The sequence below is a fragment of the Macrobrachium nipponense genome, chromosome 6, assembly GCF_015104395.2.
Source record: "Macrobrachium nipponense isolate FS-2020 chromosome 6, ASM1510439v2, whole genome shotgun sequence".
Classification (NCBI taxonomy): domain Eukaryota; kingdom Metazoa; phylum Arthropoda; class Malacostraca; order Decapoda; family Palaemonidae; genus Macrobrachium; species Macrobrachium nipponense.
In genome coordinates this window covers 3,698,866-3,711,076 of record NC_061108.1, presented here as the reverse complement: position 1 = coordinate 3,711,076, position 12,211 = coordinate 3,698,866, and the positions used below count along the sequence as shown (strand labels likewise).

Below are 12,211 nucleotides of genomic sequence, written 5' to 3'. Positions count from 1 at the left end.
TGCGCCTGCTGCTGTTTCTGAGGATCCTAATTATGTGAAAGTGTTTGCCGCCCTTGCGTCAATGGGCGATCAGATTCAGCGTCTTACAGACAAAGTGGGTGCTTTTGAGAGTGTCAGTGTAGTGGAGGGGGGCGGCTTGATCGTCTCTCTCGTGCTCCTAGACCTAGGCCTCTGCCAAGCTCCCAGACCCAAGGGAGCATGTCGACAGTCGAAGGGAGGCGAGAGGGGTTCCCTTACGATCAGTCGTCCCTTCAGGCAGTCCTGTTGCGTCCCAGGCTGCAGCAGTGCGCCATAGAAAGGCGACACTGGGAAGTGTTTTTTCTTCTACCGATAGTTCTGTGTCAGGCAGGTATCGACGCTATGCGGAAGAATCGCGTCCGCTGAAGAGGAACGCATAGAACCTACGTCATCTCAGGATGAACTTGACGCTCAAGAGCGGTGGAGTAGCCCCGAGATTTTCTCATCTAGTGACGATGAGGACGTGGTTCCGGTTACAAAAGGAGAGAAACTTTTCGTTCAAGGCCAGGACGCAAGACTTCATTTAGACAGGCGGTTCGCCTGATAGGAGCCCTCCTTCTGCATCCTGGGCAGTTTCTCCTGTATCTTCTCCTTCTCGTAGACCTCAGGTTCGAGTTTCTCGTCGTAGCAATACTTCTCGTCTTCGTTCCCCGCATGCTCAGGCATCCCGTCAGGAAACAGAGACTAAGGACTTTCTTAAAGAGATGCAAGGAAGGTTAGCCGATCTAGTTAAATTGTGGGAAGCAACGGAACATCCTCCTACGAGACGTAAGGACTGCTTTTCTCTCCCCGTCAAGTCCTCCAAAAGGAAGGGCGCATGATTGTTTGCCTCCTCCTCATCGCACTTCGGATTCATCGTGAAGGCGCAAGTTACCGGCTAAGTCGGACGGACTCTCGGCGGACAGGACGCAGGACGCAATTACGGAGCGGATTCACGTTTGGTGGACGTATCTCAGAAGGACGCAGGACGCAGGCGGCAGGAGGTTAACCCTTCTTCTTCCCGTGAGGTTAGAGAAGATGTTCAGCAGCAAGACCTTGGATTACAAGATGTTTCTTCGGCAGAAGAGGAGATGGAAGACTTAGCGTCTGAAGAAGAGAAAGATGGTGAAGCACCTTCTTCAGACTACAAGAAGTTAACTGATTGCCTTCTGTCAATTTTTGAAGGGGAATTTCCAGCCTTCAGCTCCGATGTCACCCCTTTCTCAATTCTCCAAGAATAAAACACCGAAGAACTCATCGTTTTTGAAGATGAAGCTTTCAATTACAGCAAGAAGGCTCTTCAAAGGATCGATACGTGGTTGAAAGAAAAGAGGGAAGCGGGCAAGACTTCTTTCTCTTCCCTCCAGCCAAATTAGCATCGAAGTCCGGAATCTGGTATGCGACGGGGGAAAGTCTGGGCCTGGGAGTTTTCCTGCCTCATCCCAGGGGGATTTTTCCAACATTGTTGACAGTTCCCGCAGACATGCTTTGAATTCGGCTAAAGTTTTGGTGGACGTCATCAAGAGTTAGATCATCTCTTGAAAGGTATTTTCCGGACATTCGAGGTTTTTAATTTTCTTGATTGGTCCCTTGGGGGGGCTCTGGGACGAACCTTGGAAGATAAGGAATCAACTTCTTCGCAACTTCCAAGCAGTATTATGTCCTGCATGGACAAAGCCCTAAGGGATGGGGCGAATGAGTTAGCATCGCTTTTTTCACCGCAGGAGTTTTTTAAAAAGAAGAGGTCACTCCTGTGCTCTTTTGGCTGCAAAGGGCGTTTCTAACGCTCAGGAAATCCGAAATTGGTTTTTTCCCCACTCTCGGATCAGTTTTATTGTTCCTTCGGATTTTATCAAGGATATTTCGCTTTCCCTGACTCAGAAAAGCGACGCAGGATCTTTTAACGTCTTCGGTAAGGAAAATTTTTACCCACCCCCTAAAAGTGGTTAAGAAAGACACCTAAGGAGTCAAGACAGGCTAGTCAGCCCTTTCGAGGCAAGTCCTTTTCTCGTCCTTCCTTCAGAGGAAGAAGAGCTCCTCCAAGAGGGTTCGAAACCCAGTAATAAAACAATGAAGAACAAGTCCTTCAGACATCAGTTGGGGCCAGACTCCAGAAGTTTTGGGAGATTTGGCAAGAAAAAGGAGCAGATCCTTGGGTCGTCACGGTAGCCAAGAAAGGTTACAAGATCCCTTTTCTGAAGAAACCACCTCTTTCGACATCGCCAAGAGAGCTTGGAGCTCACTACAGCAATCCAGGAAACAAGAAGCACTGCAAGAGCAAGTACTTTCTGTGCTCAGGAAAGGAGCAATAGAACCTGTTCTGGATCACTTATCCCCCTCCCCGGGATTTTACAACCGGCTTTTCTTAGTAGCGAAATCCTCGGGGGGATGGAGACCAGTACGGACGTAAGTCAACTCAACTTATTTGTGGAGAAGACAAAATTTACTATGGAGACGACCGATTCAGTACTGGCAGCGGTGCGTCCAGGGGACTGGATGGTTACCCTGGACCTTCAAGACGCATATTTTCATATCCCAATTCATGCAGGATCCAGGAGTACTTAAGATTGTGATCCAGAAACAGGGTCTTTCAGTTCAAAGCCCTCTGCTTCGACTGTGCACAGCCCACAAGTTTTTACAAGAGTGATGTCAAGCGTGGCGAAGTGGCTACATATTCTAGGGATAAGAGTGTCTCTATACCTAGACGATTGGCTCATAAGAGCCCAATCAAGAAGACAATGTCTGGAGGACTTAGAAATACGTTGGCATTAACGAACGAATTAGGGCTGATGGTGAACTTAGAAAAGTCGAATCTGATCCCCAATCAGGAGCTAGTTTATTTGGGGATTCTGATTTCCTCAGCGACTTTTCGGGCTTTTCCATCTCCCGACAGGCAAGCTCAATGCATCCGGAAAGTACAAGCCTTTCTAGAGAAAGAACAATGTTCTGCAAGAGAGTGGATGAGCTTACTGGGGACCTCTCTCGTCACTGGAACGTTTCGTTTCTCTAGGAAGGCTTCACATGAGACCCTTGCAAATATTTTTGAACCAAGTCTCGCCAAGAACATCGCAACCGGATTCCTTCCTGTTTCGAATTCCTCGCAAGATCAAAGAGGAATTTACTTTGGTGGCTAACTCCGGGAAGTTAGCGGAGGGAGCATCGCTCCAGCAGAAGAACCCAGACCTTGTATTGTTTTCAGACGCTTCGGACGCAGGCTGGGGAGCGACTCTCGGCCCTCAAGAAGTGTCAGGTCGCTGGAGCAAGGAGGAAGCGTCTTGGCATATAAACAGGAAGGAACTGATGGCGATTTTCTTGGCTTTGAAAGAGTTCAACGCGGTGATCCGCAACAAGGCGGTGCAGGTCAACGCGGACAATACCACAGCTCTGGCGTACATCCGCAAGCAAGGGGGAACGCATTCAGTCTCTCTTTGCAAGTTGGCGGAGGAGATCCTTCTATGGGCAGAGAAGGAAAACGTACCCTTCTCACCAGGTTCATTCAAGGGGGTGAGAAGAATGTGAGAGCGGACCTGTTTGAGCAGGGAAGGTCAACTTCTGTCTACAGAATGGACTCTCATCTAGAAGTATGCCAGAGTCTGTGGAAATTATGGGGTCGTCCAGTGGTGGACTTGTTTGCGACCGCAATGACAAAGAGATTGACGACTTATTTGCTCTCCAGTCCCAGACCGTCAAGCAGTCGCAGTAGACGCCTTTCTTCTAGATTGGAAGGGGACGGGGCTAGACGTGTACGCCTTTCCCCCGTTCAAGATATTAGGAAAGGTTTTGAAGAAATTCAGGGAGAGTCAAGGGACGAGAATGACTCTCATAGCTCCCTACTGGCCGGCCCGAGATTGGTTCATAGAGGTACTGGAATGGACAGTAAATGTACCAAGAACACTTCCAGCAAGAGTAGATCTACTCAAACAGCCTCACTTCAACAGGTACCACAAGAACACCCTCGCTCTGGGTCTGACTGCTTTCAGACTATCGAAGACTTGTCAGAGCGAGGGGGTTTTCTAGAGAGGCGGCCAGAGCTGTGGCCGGAGCAAGAAGAGCCTCGACTATTAAGGTGTACCATGGCGAAGTGGGAAATCTTTCGTAAGTGGTGCAAGTGTCGGAAGATTTCTTCATCCAGTACCTCTGTGACCCAAATTGCCGACTTCCTTTTATATTTAAAGAAGGAAGTAGGGTTGTCAACTCAGACAATTAAAGGATATCGTAGTATGTTGGCCTCAGTATTTAGACACAGAGGTTTAGATATTACCAATAATCTCGATCTGAGAGACCTTTTTTTTTTTTTTTCCATAAGGGGGGGGTCCTTTGGAACAAGGAGGAACACCGATACAGAACACCTTCCTGGAATCTCGATGTAGTCCTGAAATTCTTAGGAAAACTAATAAGTTTGAACCGATGGATCAAGCTTCGTTTAGAGATATCTCGAAAAAGACCATCTTTTTGGTGGCCTTGGCCACAGCTAAAAGGGTTAGTGAGCTGCAAGCAATTAGCAAACATGTTGGCTGGAAGCATGACAAGGCAAGTTTGCTCTTTTCAGGAGGTTTTCTTGGCCAAGAAACGAGAATCCAGCTCATCCCTGGCCAAGGTCTTTTGAGTTTGAGATTATGGGTCTTTCAGATTGGGTAGGACAGGAACAAGAGAGAGTTCTCTGTCCAGTAAGGGCTTTGCGCTATTATATAGAGAAAACCAATAATATTAGAGGAACTTCAGAATCACTGTGGTGCTCTGTGGAAGGACCCTAGCAGAGCAATGACCAAAAATGCTATTGCCTTTTTCCTCAGGGAACTGATTAAAGAATCACATATGTTATGCCAAGAAGAAAATTTGCGGCATCCTTAAGGTTAAGGCGCACGAAGTGAGAGCAGTAGCTACTTCCTTGGCATTTAAAAGGAATATGGCCCTCAAAGATATCATTGAAACGACGTTTTGGAGGTAATTCAGTGTTTTGCGTCTCATTACCTTAGAAAACGTCAAAACAACCTTTGACAACTGTCAAACTTTGGGCCCTTATGTATCCTCAGGAGCAGTATTGGGCAAGGGAGTTTCCACCCCATAACTTACTAACATGCTAGGTATTTTAATTAAGTGGTGTTGTTTTTATGGTTGTCTGAGAGGGTTATTTCCTCTTCAGTCTATGAAGTGTAGTGTGTTATGTTAGCTTTGTGTGTGGTTCAGGTGGTCTAACTTATCCTAGCATGAATGCCCGTGGTAAGAGAGGGCTAGGGTTTCCTGTCAACGAATTGGTCCCGTCCAGTTGTCAGACCCTTGTTTTTAGCTTCATCAACTATTAGGTCATATCCTAGTTGGGAGCTACTAAGGTTTAGCAGGCTAAGAGGCAGGATTTATGAAGTCAGCTAGCTTAGCAGGTAAGGAATCTAAGAGTATTTGGAATTTATTTTAAATTTTAAAACTCTTACAATGTTGCTGTCTTTGACCCACCTCCAAATGTGTCAATCAGCTATATATATACCTGCCAGGTAAGTGTCATACATGAAAATGATGTTATTATGATATAACAAAGTTTCATGTATACTTACCTGGCAGGTATATATAATTAAATTCCCACCCACCTCCCCTCAGGAGACAGGGTTCAGAGAAAAATCTGACGAAAATGGGAATGATTGCCAGAGCACACAGCGCCACGGAACGGGGTGGCGATCACCTGAACTACCAGTGATCTAGCGGTTTGCCGCGAGTTTTGAAAATTCTGCCAGTGCGAACTGCGAACAGAGAATATAGCTATATATATACCTGCCAGGTAAGTATACATGAAACTTTGTTATATCATAATAACATCATATTCCGCTTTCCCTGACTCAGAAAGCGACGCAGGATCTTTTAACGTCTTCGGTAAGGAAATTTTTACCCACCAAAGTGGTTAAGAAGACACCTAAGGAGTCAAGACAGGCTAGTCAGCCCTTTTGAGGCAAGTCCTTTTCTCGTCCTTCCTTCAGAGGAAGAAGAGCTCCTCCCAAGAGGGGTTCGAAACCCAGTAATAAACAATGAAGAACAAGTCCTTCAGACATCAGTTGGGGCCAGACTCCAGAAGTTTTGGGAGATTTGGCAAGAAAAGGGAGCAGATCCTTGGGTCGTCACGGTAGCCAAGGAAGGTTACAAGATCCCTTTTCTGAAGAAACCACCTCTTTCGACATCGCCAAGAGAGCTTGGAGCTCACTACAGCGATCCAGGGAACAAGAAGCACTGCAAGAGCAAGTACTTTCTATGCTCAGGAAAGGAGCAATAGAACCTGTTCTGGATCACTTATCCCCGGGATTTTACAACCGGCTTTTCTTAGTAGCGAAATCCTCGGGGGGACGGAGACCAGTACTGGACGTAAGTCAACTCAACTTATTTGTGGAGAAGACAAAATTTACTATGGAGACGACCGAGTTCAGTACTGGCAGCGGTGCGTCCAGGGACTGGATGGGTACCCTGGACCTTCAAGACGCATATTTTCATATCCCAATTCATGCAGGATCCAGGAAGTACTTAAGATTTGTGATCCAGAACAGGGTCTTTCAGTTCAAAGCCCTCTGCTTCGGACTGTGCACAGCCCCACAAGTTTTTACAAGAGTGATGTCAAGCGTGGCGAAGTGGCTACATATTCTAGGGATAAGAGTGTCTCTATACCTAGACGATTGGCTCATAAGAGCCCAATCAAGAAGACAATGTCTGGAGGACTTAGAAATGACGTTGGCATTAACGAACGAATTAGGGCTGATGGTGAACTTAGAAAAGTCGAATCTGATCCCCAATCAGGAGCTAGTTTATTTGGGGATTCTGATTTCCTCAGCGACTTTTCGGGCTTTTCCATCTCCCGACAGGCAAGCTCAATGCATCCGGAAAGTACAAGCCTTTCTAGAGAAAGAACAATGTTCTGCACGAGAGTGGATGAGCTTACTGGGGACTCTCTCGTCACTGGAACGGTTCGTTTCTCTAGGAAGGCTTCACATGAGACCCTTGCAAATATTTTTGAACCAAGTCTCGCCAAGAACATCGCAACCGGATTCCTTCCTGTTTCGAATTCCTCGCAAGATCAAAGAGGAATTACTTTGGTGGCTAACTCCGGGGAAGTTAGCGGAGGGAGCATCGCTCCAGCAGAAAGAACCCAGACCTTGTATTGTTTTCAGACGCTTCGGACGCAGGCTGGGGAGCGACTCTCGGCCCTCAAGAAGTGTCAGGTCGCTGGAGCAAGGAGGAAGCGTCTTGGCATATAAACAGGAAGGAACTGATGGCGATTTTCTTGGCTTTGAAAGAGTTCAACGCGGTGATCCGCAACAAGGCGGTGCAGGTCAACGCGGACAATACCACAGCTCTGGCATAACATCCCGCAAGCAAGGGGGAATGCATTCAGTCTCTCTTTGCAAGTTGGCGGAGGATGACCTTCTATGGGCAGAGAAGGAAAACGTAACCCTTCTCACCAGGTTCATTCAAGGAGAGAAGAATGTGAGAGCGGACCTGTTGAGCAGGGAAGGTCAACTTCTGTCTACAGAATGGACTCTTCATCTAGAAGTATGCCAGTCTGTGGAAATTATGGGGTCGTCCAGTGGTGGACTTGTTTGCGACCGCAATGACAAAGAGATTGACGACTTATTGCTCTCCAGTCCCAGACTGTCAAGCAGTCGCAGAGACGCCTTTCTTCTAGATTGGACGGGGGCTAGACGTGTACGCCTTTCCCCCGTTCAAGATATTAGGAAAGGTTTTGAAGAAATTCAGGGAGAGTCAAGGGACGAGAATGACTCTCATAGCTCCCTACTGGCCGGCCCAAGATTGGTTCACAGAGGTACTGGAATGGACGTAGATGTACCAAGAACACTTCCAGCAAGAGTAGATCTACTCAAACAGCCTCACTTCAAACAGTACCACAAGAACACCCTCGCTCTGGGTCTGACTGCTTTCAGACTATCGAAAGACTTGTCAGAGCGAGGGGGTTTTCTAGAGAGGCGGCCAGAGCTGTGGCCGGAGCAAGAAGAGCCTCGACATATTAAGGTGTATCAGGCGAAGTGGGAAATCTTTCGTAAGTGGTGCAAGAGTCGGAAGATTTCTTCATCCAAGTAACCTCTGTGACCCAAATTGCCGACTTCCTTTTATATTTAAAGAAGGAAGTAGGGTTGTCAACTCAGACAATTAAAGGATATTGTAGCATGTTGGCCTCAGTATTTAGACACAGAGGTTTAGATATTACCAATAATCTCGTTCTGAGAGACCTCATAAGGTCCTTTGGAACAAGGAAGGAACACCAATACAGAACACCTTCCTGGAATCTCGATGTAGTCCTGAAATTCTTAGGAACTAATAAGTTTGAACCGATGGATCAAGCTTCGTTTAGAGATATCTCGAAAAAGACCATCTTTTTGGTGGCCTTGGCCACAGCTAAAAGGGTTAGTGAGCTGCAAGCAATTAGCAAACATGTTTGGCTGGAAGCATGACAAGGCAGTTTGCTCTTTTCAGGAGGTTTTCTTGGCCAAGAACGAGAATTCAGCTCATCCCTGGCCAAGGTCTTTTGAGATTATGGGTCTTTCAGATTGGGTAGGACAGGAACAAGAGAGAGTTCTCTGTCCAGTAAGGGCTTTGGGCTATTATATAGAGAAAACCAATAATATTAGAGGAACTTCAGAATCACTGTGGTGCTCTGTGAAGGACCCTAGCAGAGCAATGACCAAAAATGCTATTGCCTTTTTCCTCAGGGAACTGATTAAAGAATCACAATATGTTATGCCAAGAAGAAAATTTCGGCATCCTTAAGGTTAAGGCGCACGAAGTGAGAGCAGTAGCTACTTCCTTGGCATTTAAAAGGAATATGGCCCTCAAAGATATCATTGAAACGACGTTTTGGAGGACTAATTCAGTGTTTGCGTCTCATTACCTTAGAAACGTCAAAACAACCTTTGACAACTGTCAAACTTTGGGCCCTTATGTATCCTCAGGAGCAGTATTGGGCAAGGGAGTTTCCACCCCATAGCTTACTAACATGCTAGGTATTTTAATTAAGTGGTGTTGTTTTATGGTTGTCTGAGAGGGTTATTTCCTCTTCAGTCTATGAAGTGTAGTGTGTTATGTTAGCTTTGTGTGTGGTTCAGGTGGTCTAACTTATCCTAGCATGAATGCCCGTGGTAAGAGAGGGCTAGGGTTTCCTGTCAACGAATTGGTCCCGTCCAGTTTGTCAGACCCTTGTTTTTAGCTTCATCAACTATTAGGTCATATCCTAGTTGGGAGCTACTAAGGTTTAGCAGGCTAAGAGGCAGGATTTATGAAGTCAGCTAGCTTAGCAGGTAAGGAATCTAAGAGTATTTGGAATTTATTTTAAATTTTAAAACTCTTACAATGTTGCTGTCTTTGACCCACCTCCAAATGTGTCAATCAGCTATATATATACCTGCCAGGTAAGTGTCATACATGAAAATGATGTTATTATGATATAACAAAGTTTCATGTATACTTACCTGGCAGGTATATATATTAAATTCCCACCCACCTCCCCTCAGGAGACAGGGTCAGAGAAAAATCTGACGAAAATGGGAATGATTCCGAGCACCAGCCGCCACGGGAAACGGGGTCGGGGTGGCGATCACCTGAACTACCAGTGATCTAGCGGTTGCCGCGAGTTTTGAAAATTCTGCCATTGCGAACAGAGATATAGCTTATATATACCTGCCAGGGTAAGGTATACATGAAACTGTTATATCATAATAACACATCATATATATATATATAATATATATATATATATATAGTATATATATATATATATATATATATAATATATATATAATATATATATATATATTATATATATATATATATATATATATATATATATATATATATATATATATATGATATATATATATATGATAATATATATATATATATATATATATATCTATATATATCATATATATATATATATATATTATGATATATATATATATATATATATATATAGATCATATATTTAATATATATATATATATATATATATTATATATAATATATATATATATATATATTTATATATATATAATATATACTATATATATATATATATATATGGTATACATACATATATATATATATATATATATATATATATATATATATTATATATACATAGATATTAAAACATATAGATACAGAGATAAATCTATATATATATAGAATATATATATATAGATAATATCATATAGAAGATATAATCGATATTAATATATATATATTACAAACATATAATATATAGATATCTATAATAATAATATATATATATATTATATAACATAATATAATATTATATTAATATAATATATATATATATATATTATATTATATATATAATCTGATATTATATATATATAATATATACATACATTACATACATACATACATACATACATATATACATACATACATACATACTAACGGTACATACATACATACATACATATATATATATATATATTATATATCATATATTATATATATATATTAATCATAATACATACAACCATAACATGCAAATACATTACATCATACATACATAACATATAATTAGCCTATATATAATATATTAATAATATATATATAATAATATATTATATATAATTAATAGATTACATTACATACATACATACATACATACATACATACTACCTACATACATACTTACATACATAACATATATTATATATATATATATTATATATATAGATTGAATATATAATTCACATACATCATACATACATACATACATACATACATACATAGATACATACATAGATACGTACATATATATATATATATGAGGATGGTGGCGAATTTACTCAGTTGGCGGCGCGGGAGTTTTAAAATTGTTCTCGGTGGTCCGGGCGAATCTCAGGAATTTACAGCAACAACCTTTCGTATCTTGAAAACTTTTCGTATGTAGAGCAGTAAAATTTTTCGCATTGGCTTTCGTATCTCGAGTTTTTCGTAAGTAGAGCCTTTCGTATCTCGAGGTACTACTGTACTGTATACCAAAATGTTAAGAGACAGTTATGGATAAAGATATACTGTGGTTCCTGGATGTCTACCTAATCAATTGGTCCAAGTCTGAAGATCATGGACTGACATGATCTGTGTTAAAATTTAAAATAAAGATTATGCAGGAAATATATACCATATATATATATACAGTGGACCCCCGTATTCGCGTTCTCCAGATTCGCGGACTCACACATTCGCGGATTTCTCTCGGGAACGTTTCCCTGCATTATTCGCGGAAAATTCGTGCATTCGCGGTATTTTTCTATGGTAAATATCCACAAATTCCTGGTTTTTTTAATGAATTTTATCATAAAATGCACGTTTTGTGATAAAAATATTAAAAAAACCATGTATGAAAATTTTTAGTGGGTTTTTCTTGAGTTTTAACTAACAAAATAGGCTGTTTTTAGCGTTTTTATAGGGGTTCCAAATATTCATGGGTTCTAACTATTCACGGCAGGGTCTGGTACGCATCCCCCGTGAATACGGGGGTGACCACTGTTCATATTTTTACTGTTAATACAAACTTTTAAATGAAAGTTTTGGTTCAGTGCTTTAATCGTTAATATAATTGCAGACTATGACCCAGAGGAGGACAGGAAAGCGTCCCGTATTGCCGAGAGAGCAGAGGCCAAACGTAAGCGACTTGAAATGAAGCAATCGCAGAAAGAAGAGGAGAGGTTAAGGAAAAAAATGCAGATGAGAGAAAATATAAAGAGGAATAAAGAACGCCAAGCAGTACTGAGAAAAGTAAGGAATCAGATGAAATCGAAAAAGAAAGGTATGTACAATAGTATAGCAGATCCTCTATATAATGATGAAAAATAATCTAAGTTGTTTGCAGCTTTGGAAGTTAAAATATAATTTTATTTTGTGCCTTATTTCCAGTAGTCCTAATATGTTCATAGTGTTGGTTAAATTTTTTATTTTTTTCATTATCCATGACATTTTTCATAGATTAATGGCTTTTATATTGACATTTATTCCTGAAGGGGTCTGTTGGAAGAAGAACTGACATACTGTTCTTCCTTCATTGGTATGCCATGCCTAGGACACTGCAGATAGTAATACTAAAGATTCTTTGCAGTAACCTTTCAATCTCCGGGTAGATTGCTTTCTTACTTATACTTTCATCTGTTTGGACTGTTCTCTTTCTGTCTAGATATGTAACTTGGTGGTGTCC

The 12,211-nt window shown here is 41.9% G+C and overlaps 1 protein-coding gene across 4 annotated transcripts in view; it reads left to right on the top strand.

Moving 5' to 3' along the window:
• The window catches only part of LOC135216343 (uncharacterized), a 78,454-nt gene that overhangs the window by 28,702 nt on the left and 37,541 nt on the right, over positions 1–12,211 (top strand). For all 4 annotated transcript variants that reach the window (XM_064251549.1, XM_064251550.1, XM_064251551.1 and 1 more), the window contains exon 4: positions 11,606–11,809. In XM_064251549.1, the coding sequence (XP_064107619.1) occupies positions 11,606–11,809 (204 nt within the window). The remainder of the gene's footprint in view (positions 1–11,605; positions 11,810–12,211) is intronic.